Source organism: Oncorhynchus mykiss, chromosome 7, assembly GCF_057628025.1.
Source record: "Oncorhynchus mykiss isolate SJ-2025 chromosome 7, ASM5762802v1, whole genome shotgun sequence".
NCBI lineage: Eukaryota > Metazoa > Chordata > Actinopteri > Salmoniformes > Salmonidae > Oncorhynchus > Oncorhynchus mykiss.
Window position 1 is genome coordinate 63,029,445 of NC_143028.1, and position 24,008 is coordinate 63,053,452.

General features: G+C 42.8%; 1 protein-coding gene across 1 annotated transcript in view; it reads left to right on the plus strand.

Annotated features, from left to right (window-relative positions):
- LOC110528344 (receptor-type tyrosine-protein phosphatase gamma) overlaps positions 1 to 24,008 on the plus strand; it is a 218,773-nt gene that overhangs the window by 143,299 nt on the left and 51,466 nt on the right. The window contains exons 5-7 of the mRNA XM_036983922.2: positions 8,394 to 8,489; positions 12,824 to 12,890; positions 19,752 to 19,909. Coding sequence (XP_036839817.2) covers positions 8,394 to 8,489; positions 12,824 to 12,890; positions 19,752 to 19,909 — 321 coding nt within the window. The remainder of the gene's footprint in view (positions 1 to 8,393; positions 8,490 to 12,823; positions 12,891 to 19,751; positions 19,910 to 24,008) is intronic.

Genomic DNA, 24,008 nt, shown 5'->3' on the forward strand with positions numbered 1-24,008 from the left:
AACTAGACATTCTAATGTACTTGTCCTCTTGCTCAGTTGTGCACCGGGGCCTCCCACTCCTCTTTCTATTTTGGTTAGAGCCAGTTTGCAATGTTCTGTGAAGGGAGTAGTACACAGAGTTGTACGAGATCTTCAGTTTCTTGGCAATTTCTCACATGGAATAGCCTTAATTTCTCAGAACAAGAATAGACTGATGAATTTCAGAAGAAAGTTATTTGTTTCAGGCCATTTTGAGTCTGTAATGGAACCCACAAATGCTGATGCTCCTGATTGCTTCTTTAATCAACAACAGTTTTCAGCTGTGCTAACATAATTGCAAAAGGGTTTTCTAATGATCAATTAGCCTTTTAAAATTATAAACTTGGATTAGCTAACACAACGTGCCATTGGAACACAGGTGTGATGGTTGCTGATAATGGGCCTCTGTACACCTATGTAGATAGATATTCCATAAAAAATCTGCTGTTTCCACGACAATAGTTATTTACAACATTAACAATGTCTACACTGTATTTCTGATCAATTTGATGTTATTCTAATGGACAGAAAATGTGCTTTTCTTTAAAAAAAACGGATTCTAAGTGACCCCAAACTTTTGAACGGTAGTGTATATTAGTGTTGTATTTTTCAAATGTTTTATAAATATTAGAATTTGTCTTCCACTTAGACATTACAAAGTATTTTGTGTAGATCGTTGACCAGAAATGATAATTACATCCATTCTAATCCCGCTTTGTAACACAACAAAATGCCATTTACGTCTGTGACAAACAAACGTCTTCTGATGATGTGCCATAGCTTCTGTATAATACACAACGCCTTGTGTGTGTATTAATGCACCAGACAGGACATCTCCTGAGCATTATCTACTGTCCCTGAACAGTTCAAGGCTGTCTGATGGCTGATTCATCCAATTATTCCTGGATGGAGAACAGCAACATGGCTCAGTGCCTACTCATCTGATTAAAGAGAGACAGAGGGAGGGAGAGAGAGAGGGAAGCAACAGTAGAGCAACAGACAAGTTGTGATGCAAACACAAACACACAGGGTGAGATGGGGATGTGGCAGCCACATCCGTTTGATGAGGGGGTAGCTTTTATATTCAGTTTGAGTGAAGAGACTGTTGATTGCTAGCACTTCTTTGATGGTGCTGTTCTCTCCCAGCTTTGTGGTTGTATTTCAAACATTCACACTCACACAAATCAAGCAGACACATGCAAAGGCCTACATTTTCAGAGTGTATCATTCTCAGAGTAAATGAATTTGGGAGCTGTGCATTGATAGCATTAAGGCATGGAGTTAGGTCTTAGTGAAGAGTATAATCCTGCTGTGGATCCATGCTCACAGGGTTCGATACTGCAACAAAAACAGTCGCATTTGCGACCGATTGACTTGGCAGTTTGACACACATTTTTAATTGGTCGCAAGGGTGCCAGTGAGAAAAATGTACCTGGTCACGTTAGTTTTTGGTTCACAATTAGCAATTTTTTTTATCATCATGGTTTATTCAAACATTAATGTGCAATTAACCAAAAACAGAAAACAACTGCACGGGAATGCCCCTATCTGTGTGTGTCAGGGCTCAACTTCACTTGAATGCCCCTATCTGTGTGTGTCAGGGCTCAACTTCACTTGAATGCCCCTGTCAAAAGGTGTCAGGGGTCGACATGCATGGAAGGTTTTGGAAACCCTCTGGGTCAGTCAATAAAAAAAATATTGTTATAATGCGATTTTTAATCTAGGCTATATAAAAAAAATGTTTAAACAGATGGATTCTCAAAGCTGTTTGTTTGCTATGTCGATTATTCATCACACGTGCACTGCGCGCACACGCAGAGTACAAGTCATTGAGAACACCTTCTTAATATTGAGTTGCACCCCCCTTTTGCCCTCAGAACAGCCTCAATTTGTCAGGGCAAGGACTCTACAAGGTGTCAAAAGCCTTCCACAGGGATGCTGGTCCATGTTGACTCCAATGATTCCCACTGTTGTGTCAAGTTGACTGCATGTCCTTTGGGTGGTGGACCATTCTTGATACACACTGTTGAGCGTGAAAAACCCAGCATCATTGCAGTTCTTGACACAAAGGCACTTGAATATTTGGTCTTGCCCATTCACCCTCTAAATGGCACACAATCTATTTCTCAATTGCCTCAAGGCTTCAAAATATTTAACCTGTCTCCTCCCCTACACTGATTAAAGTTGATTTAACAAGTTGATTTAACAAGTGACATCAATAAGAGATCGTAGCTTTCACCTGGATTGTGAGTTTTTGTCACAACCCAGCTCTTGGGATGTGACAAAGAGCTCTTATTGGACCAGGGCACAAATAACAATAATATAATATGAATCAATAATTTTGCTCTTTATTTAACCATCTTACATATAAAACCTTATTTGTTCATCGAAAATTGTGAATAACTCACAGCAGGTTAATGAGTGTGCTTGAAAGGATGCACATAACTCTGCAATGTTGAGTTTTGTTGGAGAGAGTCTGTCTTAAATAATTTCCCACACATAGTCTGTGCCTGTATTCCATTTTCATGCTAGTAAGGACTGAGAATCCACTCTCACATAGGCACGTGGTTGCAAAGAGCATCAGTGTCTAAACAGCGTGATTTGCCAAGGCAGGATACTCTGAGCGCATCCCAATCTAGAAATCTGGCAGTGGCTTCTGATTAAATTACATTTTCACAGAACCGTTTGTTGCAATTTCGATGAGGCTCTCTTGTTCAGATTTTGGTAAGTGGACTGGAGGCAGGGCATGAAAGGGATAACGAATCCAGTTGTTTGTGTCATCCGTTTCAGGAAAGTACCTGCATAATTGTGCACTCAACTCACTCAGGTGCTTCGCTATATCACATTTGACATTGTCTGTAAGCTTGAGTTCATTTGCACACAAAAAATCATACAATGATGGAAAGACCTGTGTATTGTCCTTGTTAATGCAGACAGAGAAGAGCTCCAACTTCTTAATCATAACCTTCATTTTTGTCCCGCACATTGAATATTGTTGCGGAGAGTCCCTGTAATCCTAGATTCAGATCATTCAGGTGAGAAAAGACATCACCCAGATAGGCCAGTTGTGTGAGAAACTCGTCATCATTCAAGCGGTCAGACAACTGAAAATTACGGTCAGTAAAGAAAACTTTAAGCTCCTCTCTTAAATAAAAAAAATGTGTCAATACTTTGCCCCTTGATAACCAACACACTTCTGTATGTTGTAAAAGCGTTACATGGTCGCTGATCATATCATTGCATAGTGCAGAAAATACACGGAAGTTCAGGGGCCTTGCTTTAACAAAGTTAACCATTTTCACTGTAGTGTCCAAAACATTGTTCAAGTGTCAGGCATTCCCTTGGCAGCAAGTGCCTCTCGGTGGATGCTGCAGTGTACCCAAGTGGCGTCGGGAGCAACTGCTTCCACGCGCGTTACCACTCCACCATGTCTCCCTGTCATGCGTTTTGTGCCATCAGTACAGATACCAACACATCTTGACCACCAAAGTCAATTTGATGTCACAAAGCTGTCCAGTACTGTAAAAAATATCCTCTCCTGTTGCCCTGGTTTCCAGTGGTTTGCTGAAGAGGATGTCTTCCTCAGTTGACCCCCCATAAACGTAACAGACATATACCAGGAGCTGTGCCAGGCCTGCCACGTCTGTTGACTCATCCAGCTTAACGCATAGAATTCACTGGCTTGTATGCAAAGAAGTAATTGTTTCAAAACATCTCCTGCCATGTCACTGATTCGTCGTGAAACAGTGTTGTTTGATGAAAGCATTGTCTGTGTAGTTTTTTTGGCCTTTTCCCCCAGCATTGTCTGAGCCATATCTGCGGCAGAATTATGTCCTCCACAATAGTATGGGGCTTGCCTGTCCTAGCCACCCAGTAGCTCACCATATAATACGCTTCTAGCCCCTTCTTATTCATGGTATCTATTGCTTTTATACATGTCTTACTACTTGAAAGTCGCCTTAATTCTCGCTCAAAAAACTCCTGTGGCTTATTTTTCAAATTGGCATGCCAGAAATCTTGCTTGTTTGTAGGTGACCAAATACTTATTTTCCACCATAATAAATAAATTCATAAAAAATCCTGCAATGTGATTTTCTGGATTTTTTTTCTTATTTTGTCTGTCATAGTTGAAGTGTACCTATGATGAAAATTACAGGCCTCTCTCATCTTTTTAAGTGGGAGAACTTGCACAATTGGTGGCTGACTAAATACTTTTTTTGCCCCACTGTATGCACGCACCACTTTTCTGTAGGGTATTTTTGGAATTTCACTTTTGTAGATGTCTATTACATGAAATCCAAATAAAAATCCATTTTAATTACAGGTTGTAATGCAAAAAAAAATAGGAAAAATGCCAAATGGGATGAATACTTTTGCAAGGCACTGTATAGCACACAATAGTTTACATACAGCAGGTTTTTAAAGGACCAAAGATTTTGGTCTGCTTCGTGTGGAACAATGGCGCTGCAGTGGATAGCAGCTGTTTTACTATTTTGTATGTTTTTTGGCGCCCATTTTAACTTTTTTTGTATGTTTCCACCATCGTTTCCTATACCCGAAAGGAGCTTCTGGACATCAGAACAGCGATCACTTACCACGAATTTGATGAAGAGTTCTACTTCAACGAGTCGGAGGCGCAGGACATACTGCTCCCTGGACCAGGCCCTAATCCCCAAACTCGGAAAAGAAAAAGGCAGCGTTAGAGACGCCAACGTACGGGCACCCTGAAAAATCTACGTCGGCGAGTACATAAACCACCTCTACTCAAACATATAATCACTGAACAAACTGGACATGCTCTGTTTAAGACTATCCTATCGTCAGGACCTGAAGAACAGTAATATCCTGTTTCTCTGAGTCATTTTTTGTACAAGGACATATATATCTAGCTGGTTTTTCTATGCATCGGCAGGACAGAACGGCAGCGTCAGCTAAACTCAAGGGGGGAGGTGTGTGTCTCTTTGTTAACTCTAGTAATCTCTAATATTAAGGACGTCTCGAGGTTCTGCTCGCCTGAGTTAGAATACCTCAGGATAAGCTGTAGACCATACTAGGCTTTACCGTATTCCTGCTATACCGTATTCCTGGGTATTTGGAAATAGCCACGGGATGGTTTTTCAATACTGTTGAAACTATTTCTTATGTTTTTCAATACGTTTTAATATTTGTAGCTATTTTTTAAGTCAAAACCAACAGTCAACTTGTGCAATATGTTAGGAGATAACGCAGATTGCGTTCTTATTTCACCTGTCACATTATTTTACATTATGAAGCTTACCATAGTTCCCCAGCACAGTTGAGCCAGTCACGTGTTTGTAAATAGCACAACAGGAGAAAAAGATGTCCCACTGTCTATTGACAGGGGTCACATTTTATATTGAAAGTCAACAGTGTTTCTTTGCTTTAATAGACTGATCAGGGACGTGCAACTATAGTTTTAATTCACATTAGTGCAACATATTCGGCATAAAATAGCTTCATTTTCATCAGATGACAAAAGAAGTGCAACTCTATTTGGCTGGCAGCCACACAAGTAAATGAGCTTACATTGAAAAAACTAAAACGATGCATAGCCATCATATTTCTAGTGTTTAGGCCTATCATAGAAAGAATGTAGCCAGCGACATTTCCTATTGTTTTGCTTACAGTTAATCTGGTAATACCATATAACCTGGGGTGAGAGAAAGATGGTATGAAGATATGAAAATCTGGATACTGACCTACCCTAGACCGTACTACTTAGAAAGGGGGCAAATACGTTTTCACGGCACTGTATGTGAGAATGCTGTTTATTGACTACAGCTCAGTGTTCAACACCTTAGTGCCCTCCAAGCTCATCACTAAGCTAAGGACCCTGGGACTGACCACCTCCCTCTGCAACTGGATCCTGGACTAGTGGAGTGGGTCGAGCGCTTCAAGTTCCTCAGTGTCCACATCAATAAGGATCTATCATGGTCCACACACACCAACACAGTCATGAAGAGCCTCTTCCCCCTCGGGAGACTAAAAAGATTTGGCATGAGCCCTTAGATCCTCAAAATGTTCTACAGCTGCACCATTGAAAGCATCTTGACTGGCTGCATCACCGCTTGGTATAGCAACTGCTTGGCTTACAAACGCAAAGCTCTACACAGGGCAGTGCATACGGCCCAGTGCTCCCTGGGGCCAAGCTCCCTGCAATCCAGTCACTTTATTCCTGGTTATATGTACATATCTACCTCAATTACATCGTACCCCTACACTATAGTGGGCTCCCGAGTGGTGCAGTGGTCTAAGGCACTGAAGCTCGGTGCAAGAGGTATCAATGTAGTATCTGGTTCGAATCCAGGCTACATCACATCTGGCCATGATTAGTCCCATAGGGCGGTGCACAATTGGCTCAGGGTTGGCCAGAGTAGGCTGTCATTGTAAATAAGAATTTGTTCTTAACTGACTTGCCTGGTTAAATAAGAAAATACACATTTATAGTTATTCACTGTGTATGTATTATTACTTTTAAGCGTTTCACAGTTAGTCTACACATGTTGTTTACGAAGCATGTGACAAATAACACTTGACAGATTTTTATTTTTGCCGTGTAAAGAATATTGCCTTACTGGTATTGTCCCAGTCCTAGTAGAACCCTGCTGCTACTGTCACAACAGTACAGCACTGGGATGTGTGATTATGCTTCTGTAAGTACAGCAGCATACAGTATTACAGTACAACACTGGAATGTGTGATTATACTTCTGTAAGTACAGCAGCATACAGTATTACAGTACAACACTGGAATGTGTGATTATACTTCTGTAAGTACAGCAGCATACAGTATTACAGTACAACACTGGGATGTGTGATTATGCTTCTGTAAGTACAGCAGCATACAGTATTACAGTACAACACTGGAATGTGTGATTATACTTCTGTAAGTACAGCAGCATACAGTATTACAGTACAACACTGGGATGTGTGATTATGCTTCTGTAAGTACAGCAGCATACAGTATTACAGTACAACACTGGGATGTGTGATTATACTTCTGTAAGTACAGCAGCATACAGTATTACAGTACAGCACTGGGATGTGTGATTATACTTCTGTAAGTACAGCAGCATACAGTATTACAGTACAACACTGGGATGTGTGATTATGCTTCTGTAAGTACAGCAGCATACAGTATTACAGTACAACACTGGGATGTGTGATTATACTTCTGTAAGTACAGCAGCATACAGTATTACAGTACAGCACTGGGATGTGTGATTATACTTCTGTAAGTACAGCAGCATACAGTATTACAGTACAACACTGGGATGTGTGATTATGCTTCTGTAAGTACAGCAGCATACAGTATTACAGTACAGCACTGGGATGTGTGATTATACTTCTGTAAGTACAGCAGCATACAATATTACAGTACAGCACTGAGGTGTGTGATTATACTTCTGTAAGTACAGCAGCATACAATATTACAGTACAGCACTGAGGTGTGTGATTATACTTCTGTAAGTACAGCAGCATACAGTATTACAGTACAACACTGGGATGTGTGATTATACTTCTGTAAGTACAGCAGCATACAGTATTACAGTACAACACTGGGATGTGTGATTATACTTCTGTAAGTACAGCAGCATACAGTATTACAGTACAACACTGGGATGTGTGATTATACTTCTGTAAGTACAGCAGCATACAGTATTACAGTACAGCACTGAGGTGTGTGATTATGCTTCTGTAAGTACAGCAGCATACAGTATTACAGTACAGCACTAGGATGTGTGATTATACTTCTGTAAGTACAGCAGCATACATTATTACAGTACAACACTGGGATGTGTGATTATGCTTCTGTAAGTACAGCAGCATACAGTATTACAGTACAACACTGGGATGTGTGATTATACTTCTGTAAGTACAGCAGCATACAGTATTACAGTACAGCACTGGGATGTGTGATAACAGTGGGTTTGTGTGAGGTAGACAGAATGACGGAGAATAGGGGGGAAAGAGAAACTAGTATTTGTTTTACAAATTATTTTATAACCATTGAAAGTTGTACTGTTTATTTGCATAGCAACCTACTGAAATATGTTTTGTGTACCTGCCAGTGTTCACTGCATTCTGTCCAAATAACTGATTTATGTTGACGTGCTAGAACCACTTAAGAGCAACCTCTAATGTTCTGTCTGCTCTCTCTCTCTCTCTCTCTCTTGCTGTTTCTCTCCCTCTCTTCCCCTCTCTCTCTTTCTCTCTCTCTCTCTCTCTCTCGCTCTCGCTCTTTCTCTCCCCCTCTCTCTCTTTCTCTCTCTCTCTCTCTCTCGCTCTCGCTCTTTCTCTCCCCCTCTCTCTCTTTCTCTCCCCCTCTCTCTCTTTCTCTCTCTCTCCTCACAGATGCAGATCTACCTGTACAATTCTGATGACTTTGACAGTCTCAGTGCGGCCATCAAGGAGAAACGCATGATTGCTGCGCTGGCTGTGTTCTTTGAGGTAAGACTGGCTTTGGGCTGTGTTGTTAGAGGAGATATTTTGGTTTCAGTTGTTCCCAAACACAATGAAACAGGAGGGTAGATGGTATGAATATAGTGCTCATTGGGATGTATAAACAACAGTAATGGATACACTGATCGAAAGCTGCTTGCTCTCCTGAGGCACATGCAATCTTTCCTTGTTCCTTGTCCTCGCTTTACTTCCAACTTCCCATATCCCTGAAAGAGAAGCACAGACAGACAGATGGATGTCTTCAGGGAGTCATTACGGTGAAAGAGAAGCACAGACAGACAGGTGTCTTCAGGGAGTCATTACGGTGAAAGAGAAGCACAGACAGACAGACAGACAGGTATCTTCAGGGAGTCATTACGGTGAAAGAGAAGCACAGACAGACAGACAGACATGTGTCTTCAGGGAGTCATTACGGTGAAAGAGAAGCACAGACAGACAGACAGGTGTCTTCAGGGAGTCATTACGGTGAAAGAGAAGCACAGACAGACAAGTGTCTTCAAGGAGTCATTACGGTGAAAGAGAAGCACAGACAGACAGGTGTCTTCGGGGAGTCATTATGGTGAAAGAGAAGCACAGACAGACAGACAGACAGGTGTCTTCAGGGAGTCATTACGGTGAAAGAGAAGCACAGACAGACAGACAAGTGTCTTCAGGAAGTCATTACGGTGGAAGAGAAGCACAGACAGACAGGTATCTTCAGGGAGTCATTACGGTGAAAGAGAAGCACAGACAGACAGACAGACAGACAGGTGTCTTCAGGGAGTCATTACGGTGAAAGAGAAGCACAGACAGACAGACGGACAGGTGTCTTCAGGGAGTCATTAATGTGAAAGAGAAGCACAGACAGACAGGTGTCTTCAAGGAGTCATTACGGTGAAAGAGAAGCACAGACAGACAGGTGTCTTCAGGGAGTCATTACGGTGAAAGAGAAGCACAGACAGACAGACAGACAGGTGTCTTCAGGGAGTCATTACGGTGAAAGAGAAGCACAGGCAGACAGACAGACAGACAGGTGTCTTCAGGAAGTCATTACGGTGGAAGAGAAGCACAGACAGACGGACAGGTGTCTTCAGGGAGTCATTAATGTGAAAGAGAAGCACAGACAGACAGGTGTCTTCAAGGAGTCATTACGGTGAAAGAGAAGCACAGACAGACAGGTGTCTTCAGGGAGTCATTAGGGTGAAAGAGAAGCACAGACAGACAGACAGACAGGTGTCTTCAGGGAGTCATTACGGTGAAAGAGAAGCACAGGCAGACAGACAGACAGACAGGTGTCTTCAGGAAGTCATTACGGTGGAAGAGAAGCACAGACAGACAGACAGGTGTCTTCAGGAAGTCATTACGGTGAAAGAGAAGCACAGACAGACAGACAGACAGACAGACAGACAGGTGTCTTCAGGGAGTCATTACGGTGAAAGAGAAGCACAGACAGACAGGTGTCTTCAGGGAGTCATTACGGTGAAAGAGAAGCACAGACAGTCAGACAGACAGGTGTCTTCAAGGAGTCATTACGGTGAAAGAGAAGCACAGACAGACAGACAGGTGTCTTCAGGAAGTCATTACGGTGGAAGAGAAGCACAGACAGACAGACATGTGTCTTCGGGGAGTCATTACGTTGAAAGAGAAGCACAGACAGACAGACATGTGTCTTCAGGGAGTCATTACGGTGAAAGAGAAGCACAGACAGAGTCAGAGAACAAGGGCTTCCTCTGCCGCTATCTCTTAAAAATCCCCTCTTTACCTAAAATAAAAGTATTTGTTCGTCTGCCTGCCTGTCTGTATTAGTATGTGGGTTGTTACAAAAAGCTATTGGACAAGCTATTGGACAATATGGTATTCTAAATAAAAAAACAAATATTTTATTTCTGCAATGAAATTAACCTTCTACTGAGCACACAAGGATGAGGACTCCACTTTGTTTCCCTGTTGGTTTGTATCTGTGCACTAACCCAGCATCATCACTCTCCAACATACACCCACAATGATCAATAACATGTTGGTACAATTATTTTAACATATTGGACCATGCATATAGCCTATGCACAGTCCATATTATCAGGTATGCTATTAAGAATAAGCATTATCACCTGTAGCCCAACTGATGCAGAATTGTGGCTAGAAATAGACAACCTCATGCTTCAGCCTATTTATCTGCATTTAGCCTATTGGACTAATCATTACAGATCCCAAATGGATTCTATTGATGAATGTTGTCCCAAAAAATTGCATACGCACAGTGAATATAATGCCACCCGGAGTAACACGCCCCATGCCTGTACTTCTCACAGAAACCACTTAATGTCACCATCCCCCCCAACACCTTCCCTGGTTGCCAAATGATTTTGAGGTAGGGTAGCGTTTTACCCTAAGTTACCCTACAGTTGACCCGTGTTACATTTAACCCCACTCTCCCCTATGCATTCACAGCATATTGCTGAGTAAAAGACAATTTATGAATTTATGCTTGATCCAAAAATGTGGTGCGTTGCCTCCGGAGGCATTCAGAGGCCAAATTCATCGCCGTGCCCCTCCCAAATTTTGTAACAATGCGGAGGGCGCCATATACATGACATGATTTCTTGATGGTAGGTAGGGGCGGGAGTTCCTGTATAAACACAAAATCACTTCCTCGACAACTTCCTTCACACCAGCTCTGCTCAACAGAAGTATGAATGCCCTGACTTCTGCAGAGGACGTCTCACCATTAATGCAGCATGGAAAATGCAGATGTCAGATTGACCATGCAGCGCCTTTTAGGTGCTTAATAATACCGCTGCACAAACAAGTGTGAAAAACAGCTCCAGACCATTATTCCTCCTCTACCAAACTTTACAGTTGGCGCTATGCATTGGGACAGGTAGCATTCTCCTGGCTTCCGCCAAACCCAGATTCATCCATCGGACTGCCAGATGGTGAAGCGTGATTCATCACTCCAGAGAAGTCCAATAGTGTCCAATGGCGACAAGCTTTACACCACTCCAGCTGACGCTTGGCATTGCGCATGGTAATTGTAGGCTTGTGTGCGGCTGCTCAGCCATGAGAACCCATTTCATGAAGCCCTCGACGAACAGTTATTGTGCTGACGTATCTTCCAGAGGCAGTTTAGAACTCAATGGTGAGTGTTGCAACCGAGGACAGACTAATTTTACGGGCTGCACGCTTCAGGACTCGGCGGCCCCGTTCTGTGAGCTTGTGTGGCCTACCACTTCACGGCTGAGCCGCTGTTGCTCCTAGATCTTTCCACTTCACAGTAACAGCACTTACAGTTGACTGGCGCAGCTCCAGCAGGGCAGACATTTGACGAACTGATATGTTGGAAAGGTGAAATCCTATGGCGGTGCCACGTAAGTCACTAAGCTCTTCAGTACGAGCCATTCTACTGCTAATGTTTGTCTATGGAGATTGCATGGCTGTGTGCTCCATTTTATACACTTGTCAGAAACGGGTGTGGCCGAAATAGCCGAATCCACTCATTTGAAGGGATGTCCACATACGCTTGTATATTTAGTGTAGATAAACTATTAAAGTAAGTGGTTTTCTGATTCTTCTATTCAGTACTCGTTCTGGTTGCAGATGAAAAGTAAATATGGACTGTTCTAGCATCTTCAAAGTGCGCCTCAGCAGAATATTTTTTTCATGTTCCAGATTTTTTGAGGTGTGTCGGCAAGGATTTAGCCATGGCAACGCCACAGTAAAATGGCTGGTTCTATTTCTATTACACTGATGTGGTCTATCCTAACACTCAGAGCCACACAGACAAAGTGGCCGGCACAGTTCCTCTCTGACAGAGAGGCAGGCAGGTTGGAGTGGGGACACAGGTGTTTCTAGGTCTGTGGCTAGACAACAACGGACCTTGTGTGATTGAAGACGTAAATGCTACCACTGTTTTTCTGACAGCCCTTCAGCAATTAGCATCAGCGCCAACACACACGCATCCCGCTGAATTACATTTTAAAGAGCAGGACACACACCTGACACACATATACACACACACAGACACACCAGTTTACCATTTCTAATCGACCTGCATTTGGGCTCCCTGAGGGTGTATGAATGGTCGCCATGGGGTTCATATTATTATCCACATTCAGCACTTAGTTACAGACTATTACTCTCATTGGACTGACCTGAATTAGGAATGGGATGGAAGATGAGGAGGAGGAGCGGTCCCCATATCTCAACACTTTTCCCCTCTAAGTGTAAATAGCACATTGGGAATGTTGGTAATACATGTGAAGCGTGTTCTGAACTGAGTGTGGGTACTGTAACTGCTGTTCTGGGCTGTCCTGTAAAATATCCTGTCTCTTGTTTGTTGTCTTCAGGTGGGGCGGAGAGACAATCCATCTGTAGAGCCCATCATCCAGGGACTGAAACGGGTGGTACACCACGGTGAGTATACCACGGACACTCACACTACTACTCTCTCTGTGTTCTCACTGTGCTGCTGTTCAACAACCGTAGTTCTATAGCACTTCTCAGTTAACTACAGAGTCAGCAGGGCCCCAGGTTCTCAGTCTTCCCACAGAAACACAGATAGAAATACAGACACGCTAGTTAAAGAGGGCCTTGGCTTTATCACTTTCGCTATAATTCATACTAATTATTGGATTTATATAGTGCTTTTCTACCAACTGAGGTACTTAAAGAGCTTTACATAGTAATGGGGAAACTCACCTCATCCACCATTTTTGTGCCAGAACACTCACCTGAGTGAGGAGTGATTTTATACCAATTAGGGGGATGATATCAGGGATAATACCCCTACTCTTATGATAAATGCCATGGGATTTTTTTTAAATTACCCCTTTTTCATTGTATCCAATTGGTATTTACAGTCGTCTCATCACTGTGTCTCCCGTACGGAAGTTCGAGAGCCGTGCATCCTCCGAAACACAACCCACACTGCTTCTTGACACAATGCCCACTTAACCCAGAGGCCAGCCACACCAATGTGTCAGAGGAAACGCTGTACACTTGGTGACAGTGTCAGCATTCACTACACCCAGCCCGCCACAGGGGTCGCTAGTGCATGATGGGACAAGGACATCCCTGCCGACCAAACCCTCTCTTAACCCAGACGACACTGGGCCAATTGTGCTTCGCCCCATGGGTCTCCCGATCACGACAGAGCCTGGACTTGAACCCAGAATCTCTAGTGGCACAGCTAGCACTGCGCCACTCAGGAGGCCCTAGTGCCATGGGATTTAAATTACCACAGAGGGTCAGGACACCTTTTAGCTTCCCATCTGAAAGACAGCACCTTATGCAGGGCAATGTCCACTTCACTGCTTTAGGGACATTGGGATCTCCTTAGCCCTTCAACACCACTTCCAGCAGCATCTGGTCTCCCATCCAGCCAGGACCCACCCTGCTTAGCTTCAGAAGCAAGCCAGCAGTGGGATGCAGGGTGGTATGCTGCTGGCTATAGAGGTCACACACAAGAGCACTCAATGAATGTCCACAGAAAAATACAAATCAAAAAAGAGACAGAGAAATGATTTCCCAAGTTGTTGTTGTTGTTGTTGTTTGTGAGGTTAATGTTTTGTTCATCACACATCTCCTTGACTGTCTATTTTCAAACATCACACATCTCCCAGACTGTCTATTTTCAGACATCACACATCTCCCAGACTGTCTATTTTCAGACATCACACATCTTCCAGACTGTCTATTTTCAGACATCACACATCTCCCAGACTGTCTATTTTCAGACATCACACATCTCCCAGACTGTCTATTTTCAGACATCACACATCTCCCAGACTGTCTATTTTCAGACATCACACATCTCCCAGACTGTCTATTTTCAGACATCACACATCTTCCAGACTGTCTGTACATCGAAATTCCGCGCCTCTCATCTGATCTTCCATCCATTTGTTTAAGCTTTTGGAGATATTTTACCTTGGCTTTTATTTTTAATCCCAAATTAGAGTCTGACCACAAGCTGTGAGCCCAGTCTTCCATCAAGAGGAAGGCAGTACAGCGAGTTCCCACACCCTGCTTCTCTCCCTGTGTAGCGCTGCAAAGAAGAGACGGAAAAATTCATTGCATCTAAACCTCAATTTGTCAACACTCTGTCTCTCTCGCTCACACACACACACACACACACACACACACACACACACACACACACACACACACACATCATTTACATACACAGCAGCAGCATCAGATGCATGCTTGCTTGTACCATTAATGTTTAATGCTAGGGTTACACAGATAGACATGCCTAGCTATGATGTGTATGGTCTGAAAGCGGAGTTAGCTGGTGTCGATACAAACATGAGTAATGTCGTGTCTCAACCAGCCCGTATCCGATGTGCTTTACCATGTTTCCCTAATCCCCTACTGCATCTGCCTGAACACACACACACACACACACACACACACACACCGGCCTGAACGAATTGCCCCTCAGGGATTCATGAAGTTGTATTGCATATGGAGCCATGCCGCTGTGTATGTGTGCATGCACACTTTGTGTGTACCAACACATACAGCTGGGTTAACAATGTGCTACTGACGTAGTTCTCTTTATGTGGGTCCACTCAGAGACAGACGGAGAGAAAACGTGTTAATGGAAGAAGGGAATAAACTGAGAGCATATGGTCTCTTTACTCATGCTGATTCATCTCACACAACTGGAGCTCCTCCGTGCTTCTCTGGGTCTTTATCCCATTCATTACACTGACTATCTATACTGAATGATCTGCCATGGCTGGAAGGGGGTAGAATGGGGCTAGCAGGCAGGTGGTATTGCTAGGTTTAGTGAACTAAAAAGCATGCTGGGTTGTGTTGTTCTGATGGTCCAAGGGAGGCTCCTGGTCCTCTGGCTGGGTACTTAAGCTATGTCCCAAATGTTACCCTATTCCCATAGGGCTCTGGTCAAGTAGTACACTACATAGGTAATATGGTGCAATTTGGGACGCACGATACTGTCCTCTTCTAGCTGGGTGGCGGTGATGGGCTTTCCGCCAGCTTGTTAGCCTCAGCCATCCATTCATTATCAGGCCTGAGGCAGCACCACCATATGGCACTGGGCTGTCTTACTACTGAAACAACCCATGATGTCAGTAACAGAAAGGGGCTGTGCTGTCTGACTACTGACACGACCCACGATGACGGGAACAGAAAGGGGCTGTGCTGTCTGACTACTGACACGACCCACGATGACGGGAACAGAAAGGGGCTGTGCTGTCTGACTACTGAAACAACCCACGATGTCAGCACAACCCCTTTCTGTTACTGTCTGACTACTGAAACAACCCAAAATGTCGGGAACAGAAAGAGGTTGTGCTGTCTGACAACTGAAACGACCCACGATGTCAGTAACAGAAAGGGGTTGTGCTGTCTGACAACTGAAATGACCCACGATGTCAGTAACAGAAAGGGGTTGTGCTGTCTGACTACTGAAAGGACCCACGATGTCAGTAACAGAAAGGGGCTGTGCTGTCTGACTACTGAAACGACCCACGATGTCAGTAACAGAAAGGGGTTGTGCTGTCTGACAACTGAAACAACCCATATGATGTCAGTAACAGAAAGGGGTTGTGCTGTCTGACTACTGAAACAACTCACGATGTCGGGAACAGAAAGGGGCTGTGCTGTCTGACTACTGAAACAACCCATATGATGTCAGTAACAGAAAGGGGTTGTGCTGTCTGACTACTGAAACAACCCACGATGTCGTGAACAGAAAGGGGTTGTGCTGTCTGAGGTCAGGCGGTAGTAGAGATGCTGTGACTACTGAAACATCCCATGATGTCAGGAACAGAAAGGTGCTTCCGTTGGGACACATCTGCTCTACACATTTGCTCTACACGTCTGCTCTACACATCTGCTCTACACGTCTGCTGTCTCGTCCCACTCCCCATAGTCCAGAGTATAGGGTCCTCTTCATCCTTCCATAGTAACATATATGACTGTTACTAGGATCTTCCTCATACCCACATGGCTTGGTTTATATCTTAACCCCAAGCTGAAGGTGCTGCTGCCACCACAGGTTGTCTCCAGCTCCCACTTTACTACCCCGGATTGTAACAGCAGCCTCTAAACACGGGAGGATGTATCCAAGGAGGGAACTCTCTCTCCCTGTGGTTACAGCGGGCTACAGCAGCCCACTGATGGATTAGCTGTCAGAGCAGGACACTTATCTGATCGTTCTCCTCTTCCTCTCCTTTCTGTTAAGCCCTGATGTTGCCAAACAAATGCCAGAACAAGGTTTTTAGGCAGGAAATCTCCATGTAAAACAGGACGCCAGCGAAAATCTCTTAGTGATGTTCCCAATAACTGTCAGTTGTAAATAAACACAGATCCTCCTACCTGATTTCAAATAAAATACTAGACCTATGGGTGATTATGCACAGTAAATAAATGCACTGTAATCTGAACATTTGGGGATTGAAATAGGTGTAAAGACACACTATGCCTATTTTCTATTTAAATATGTGGGAATAATCTACACTTTGTTTACAGTATGTGGGTCTCTGAGTGTGTGTGGGAATATGTGAGAATGCTGTTCATTGACTACAGCTCAGCGTTCAACACCGTAGTGCTCACTAAGCTCATCACTAAGCTAAGGACTCTGGGACTAAACACCTCCCTCTGCAACTGGATCCTGGACTTCCTGGCGAGCCGCCCCAGGGGGTAAGAGTAGGCAACAACACATCTGCCACGCTGATCCTCAACACTGGGGCCCCTCAGGGGTGTGTACTTAGTCCCCTCTTGTAATCCCTGTTCACCCACGACTGCAACACCATCATTAAGTTTGCTGACGACACAACAGTGGTAGGCCTGATCACCAACAACGATGAGACGGCCTAAAGGGAGGTGGTCAGAGAACTGGCAGTGTGGTGCCAGGACAACAACCTCTCCCTTAATGTGAGCAAGGCAAAGGAGCTGATCGTGGACTACAGGAAAAGGCGGGCCGAACAGGCCCCCATTTACATCGACGGGGCTGTAGTGGAGAGGGTCGAGAGTTTCAAGTTCCTTGGTGTCCACATCACCAACAAACTATCATGGTCCAAACATACCAAGACAATCGTGAAGAGGGCACGACAAAACATTTTCCCCCTCAGGAGACTGAAAAGATTTGGCATGGGATCCTCAAAAGGTTCTACAGCTGCACCATCGAGAGCTGGTTGCATCACTGCCTGGTATGGCAACTGCTCAGCATCTGACCATAAGGTGCTACAGAGGGTAACACTTCTTGGAACTGTATTATTGATTAAGGACTTGTAAGTAAGCATTTCACTGTAAAGCCTACACTTGTTGTATTCGGCACATGTGCCAAATAAAGTTTGATTTGAGTTGAGTGTGTGTGTGGGTCTCTGAGTTTGTGTGTGGGTTTCTGAGTGTGTGTGTGGGGGGGTTTCTGAGTGTGTGTGTGTGTGAGTTTCTGAGTGTGTGTGTTGTTCTCTGAGTGTGTGTGTGGGTCTCTGAGTGTGTGTGGGCTGTGTTTGTGTGTTGATATGTGCGTTCCCGTGCTCTCTCTATTCTCCCCTCAAGAGAACGATGATGTGTTAGTATTTCTCTGTGTTGATGTGTAAGTTCGTTATTTTGTGTTGATGTGTTAGTTTGTTTTTCTCTGTGTTGATGTGTTAGTTAGTTTTTCTCTGTGTTGATGTGTTCGTTTGTTTTTCTCTGTGTTGATATGTTAGTTTGTTTTTCTATGTGTTAATGTGTTAGTTTGTTTTTCTATGTGTTGATGTGTTAGTTAGTTTTTCTCTGTGTTGATGTGTTAGTTAGTTTTTCTCTGTGTTGATGTGTTCGTTTGTTTTTCTATGTGTTGATATGTTAGTTAGTTTTTCTATGTGTTGATGTGTTAGTTAGTTTTTCTCTGTGTTGATGTGTTCGTTTGTTTTTCTATGTGTTGATGTGTTCGTTTGTTTTTCTCTGTGTTGGTGTGTTAGTTTGTTTTTCTCTGTGTTGATGTGTTCGTTTGTTTTTCTCTGTGTTGATATGTTAGTTTGTTTTTCTATGTGTTGATGTGTTAGTTTGTTTTTCTCTGTGTTGATGTATGTGTTATTTTTTTCTCTGTGTTGATGTGTTAGTTTGTTTTTCTCTGTGTTGATGTGTTAGTTTGTTTTTCTCTGTGTTGATGTGTTAGTTAGTTTTTCTCTGTGTTGATGTGTTAGTTTGTTTTTCTCTGTGTTGATGTGTTAGTTATTTTTTCTCTGTGTTGATGTGTTCGTTTGTTTTTCTCTGTGTTGATATGTTAGTTTGTTTTTCTATGTGTTGATGTGTTAGTTTGTTTTTCTCTGTGTTGATGTGTTAGTTAGTTTTTCTCTGTTGGTGTGTTAGTTTGTTTTTCTCTGTGTTGATGTGTTAGTTTGTTTTTCTCTGTGTTGATGTGTTAATTTGTTTTTCTCTGTGTTGATGTGTATGTTTTTCTCTGTGTTGATGTGTTAGTTAGTTTTTCTCTGTTGGTGTGTTAGTTTGTTTTTCTCTGTGTTGATGTGTTAGTTTGTTTTTCTCTGTGTTGATGTGTTAGTTTGTTTTTCTCTGTGTTGATGTGTATGTTTTTCTCTGTGTTGATGTGTTTGTTTTTCTCTGTGTTGATGTGTGTTTTATTTTTTTCTCTGTGTTGATGTATGTGTTATTTTTTTCTCTGTGTTGATGTATGTGTTATTTTTTTCTCTGTGTTGATGTGTTAGTTTGTTTTTCTATGTGTTGATGTGTTAGTTTGTTTTTCTCTGTGTTGATGTGTATGTTTTTCTCTGTGTTGATGTGTTTGTTTTTCTCTGTGTTGATGTGTGTTTTATTTTTTTCTCTGTGTTGATGTATGTGTTATTTTTTTCTCTGTGTTGATGTATGTGTTATTTTTTTCTCTGTGTTGATGTATGTGTTATTTTTTTCTCTGTGTTGATGTGTTAGTTTGTTTTTCTATGTGTTGATGTGTTAGTTAGTTTTTCTCTGTTGGTGTGTTAGTTTGTTTTTCTCTGTGTTGATGTGTTAGTTTGTTTTTCTCTGTGTTGATGTGTATGTTTTTCTCTGTGTTGATGTGTATGTTTTTCTCTGTGTTGATGTGTTTGTTTTTCTCTGTGTTGATGTTTGTTTTTCTCTGTGTTGATGTGTGTTTTATTTTTTTCTCTGTGTTGATGTGTTAGTTTGTTTTTCTCTGTGTTGATGTGTTAGTTAGTTTTTCTCTGTGTTGATATGTTAGTTAGATTTTCTCTGTGTTGATGTGTTAGTTTAGTTTTTTCTCTGTGTTGATGTGTGTATCTGTTCTGTCTCTCCCCCTTTCAGAGAAGGAGACATTCCTGAGTCCATTTATCCTGAGGGATCTGCTACCATCATCGTTGGGGAGTTACTACCGCTACACAGGCTCTCTCACCAGCCCGCCCTGCAGCAAGGTGGTCGAGTGGATCGTCTTCTCCAGGCCCGTCTTACTCTCCCACTCACAGGTCAGTTACACATACACACACACACACACACACACACACACACACACACACACACACATTTTGGGGAGTAAACCTGTATTCCCATTCAAAATACTATTTTCCCTAACCCTTAACCTAACTCCTAACTTTAACCCTAAACCCTAAAACTAACCCTTAAGCGTAACATAGCATTTTAACAAATTCAGGTTTTGAAAAAAACTTTTGAAAACTTTTTTAGTTTTTCTACCTTGTCAGGACATTCTGGGGACTTGTCAGGACATTCTGGTGACTTGTCAGGACATTCTGGGGACTTGTCAGGATATTCTGGGGACTTGTCAGGACATTCTGGGGACTTGTCAGGACATTCTGGGGACTTGTCAGGATATTCTGGGGACTTGTCAGGACATTCTGGGGACTTGTCAGGACATTCTGGGGACTTGTCAGGACATTCTGGGGACTTGTCAGGATATTCTGGGGACTTGTCAGGATATTCTGGGGACTTGTCAGAATATTAGGCCCTGATAACGTAGGAAAACATGTACACACACACACTATCATCTCGGCTTGGGCGGTATACCGCATATACCGTAAATCGGGATATTTGGAAAAATCCACGGGATGGTTTTTCAATACCGTCAATTCAATTGAAACTAAGTTTTTTCAATTTAACTGTCACATTATTTGGAAGATTACAGTAGTCCCCAGTCACATGGGGATTGTTGACAAACATACAAGGACAAGAGACCTGAGCCTTGTGAGTCACTCATGGTTTTGTAGTGCCAGGTGATCTAATTACAGTATGGAATTAACAACTAAATGTTTGCCAGCTAGATATCTTATAACTGTTAAAAATGTGCTAAATGCTCTGCAATTTTGCATTTGGCTTGCTAATTTAGTAGCTAGTTAGCTATCTAGCTGTGGTTAGCTTCTTCCAAAATCAACCATTCACTTGCTAACAGCAGAGATCACCCCTCCTGGATCAAGATCCTTGCTGGCTAATATTTGTGTTGTGTGTGCATCAAACTGTGAGTAGCATTGTTGAGTTACTTGTATAGTTTAGGACAGAAACTGTACAAAATGTTCGCAATGCGCTCGTTACCTTTTAGTTAGTATTCTCTATGGGATTTGCCATGTACTTGTTAGCATTGCTAACCTTCGGATTATAGCGTATCAGTGGGGTTAGAAAACAGCGCTCCCTGTGTTCCGTGCCGGTATTACCGAATATCCCGGTATGGCACAAGGTTGATATGAAGGTATGACAATTTGGAGACTGCTCAAGTTTACTATTATCCCTCTGTTTCTATACACCAACCTACTCCTCCCCTCTTCCCCTCCTCCCTTCCTCCTCCTACCCTTCCCCTCCTCCCTTCCTCCTCCTACCCTTCCTGTCCTCCCTCCTCCTTCTCTTCCTATGTGTATCAAACGTTAACTGCCTATGTGGGGGATGATTAAACAGGTATAGCCAATTACTGCTACAGTATGTGAATTATAGGGGCTGTGAACACACACAAACAGACTGGCTGCGGGCAGCTACAGGCTTTTAAATTCCCTCTGACACCAGGTTGACTATCACACTAAATACTGGAGGTGACTGCATATTTACTGCACATGACCTCTCCTAACATTACCTACACACCACACCACACAGTCTCCCAGCTGCTTTATTTTTTACATTTTTAAAAACTTTGTTCAATGGATTTTCAACACCCAGCATTTACAAAATATTTGCACTTGTAAGTTATTTGGTAGTAATAAAAAACAACACATCAAAGACAACAATACAGCAAAACAAAGAGTGAGACAGAAACATAATATATATATTTTTTAAACAAAGACAAAAATATATATATTTTGATACAGTTGCTACAGGTCAACTATCACAGATAATACAGTCATCCAGTCCTTAATATAGTCCTTCAGTCCTTAATACAGTCCTCCAGTCCTTAACACAGTCCTCCAGTCCTTAACACAGTCCTCCAGTCCTTAACACAGTCCTCCAGTCCTTAACACAGTCCTCCAGTCCTTAACACAGTCCTCCAGTCCTTAACACAGTCCTCCAGTCCTTAGGACAGTCATCCAGTCCTTAACACAGTCATCCAGTCCTTAATACAGTCCTCCAGTCCTTAATACAGTCCTTAAGACAGTCCTCCAGTCCTTAAGACAGTCCTCCAGTCCTTAAGACAGTCCTCCAGTCCTTAAGACAGTCCTCCAGTCCTTAAGACAGTCCTCCAGTCCTTAACACATCAACAAAGAGAAAATCAGTCCTCCAGTCCTTAATACAGTCCTACAGTCCTTAATACAGTCCTTCAGTCCTTAATACAGTCCTTCAGTCCTTAACACATCAACAAAGAGAAAATCAGTCCTCCAGTCCTTAATACAGTCCTACAGTCCTTGACATACCAGATGCCGTGTGTACACATGCCAGGCCTCTTACATCACCGATATATAAATATACATCACTCTGGAACTGCAGGGAAATCTAGTCATTTAACATAAGAAAAGAAGGGAGCCCACATTGCATAGAATTTGTCTAGACTCATTGAATTTTTTCCACTTTATGCAATTCAAAACGGATTTAATACAAAGAGCATGAGAAGGGGGTGCAGAGGATGTCCATGTAAGTAAAATTAATCGTCTCGCTAACAAAGTGATCAAGGCAATTACATCCTTATTCATTTTGGTCAGTTGTATTGTGGGTAAGGAAACCCCAAATAATGCAATTAAAGGGTCTGGCTCAATCTGTGTGCCGCTTAATTCTGAGAGTGTGTTAAAGATGTCTTTCCAGAATCCAACAAGAGATGGGCAACACCAAAACATGTGTACATGATTACCTGGAGACTGGTTACATCGTACACAATTAGGGTTCATATCCTTGTTAATTTTGGACAATCTTGCTTTGGTCCAGTGGGCCCTATGAATGAGTTTGCATTGAATGAGACCATGCCGAGCGCAAATAGAAGAGCTGTGTACCCTTTTGAGTGCCCCTTCCCATAGTTCATCAGATATTTCCTCACCCCGTTCCTCCTCCCATGAGGATTTAATATTGTTTAATGAGGTGGTTTGTAGTGAGCAAATTTGGACATAGATTATTGACAAGGTGCCTTTCAGAGTAAGAAGTGGGATAAGAAATGTGTCAAACTGTGTTTCACCAGGAAGGGTGGGGAATCGGAGATCTATGTTGTGGATGTACCTCAGGATTTGTAAGAACATAAAGGAAACCAAGTGTCTGGGAGATCAAATTTTGCTGATAATTGTTCAAATTTACTAAATGTATTGTTAATATAGCTCTCTGAATCTTTTAATACCGAGACTAGACCATGTTGAGAAAGCACCATCATGGGGAGAAATATGAGTTTGAGGCTACCGGAGCCAAAGAAGAGGTTGTCTGAAATCCAAAGTGGCGCCTAAATTGATTCCAGATCTTCAATGTTGTTTTGACACATAAGGAGGAGTAAGGGCCTGTAACGGAGGAGTAAGGGCCTGTAACGGAGGAGTAATGGCTTTTAACGGAGGAGTAAGGGCCTTTAACGGAGGAGTAAGGGCCTGAAACTGAGGAGTTAGGGCCTGTAAACGGAGGAGTAAGGGCCTTTAACGGAGGAGTAAGGGCCTTTAACGGAGGAGTAAGGGCCTTTAACGGAGGAGTGAGGGCCTGTAACGGAGGAGTGAGGGCCTGTAACGGAGGAGTAAGGGCCTGTAAACGGAGGAGTAAGGGCCTGTAAACGGAGGAGTAAGGGCCTGTAACGGAGGAGTAAGGGCCTGTAATGGAGGAGCGAGGGCCTGTAACGGAGGAGCGAGGGAAGACAATGATGCCGGTATAGATGAGGCGGCCTCCATCTCTAGCCAAATTGGGAGTGGGAATATCTCTCTGCTCTGCAACCAGTACTGAATGATCCTAAGGTTAGCAGCCCAATAATATAATCTGAAATCTGGTAGTGCTAGACCGCCGTCTGGTCTAAGCCTCTGCAAAAGCTGTTTTCGTATCATAAGGGGCTTTTTGTCCTATATAAAGTTAGAATTAGGCTGTCGATCTTTTTGAAAAACGTATTGGGAAGAAAAATCTGATAGAGATATAAGAATTTAGGAAGAGTATTCATTTTAATAGAATGAATTATTGCGACTA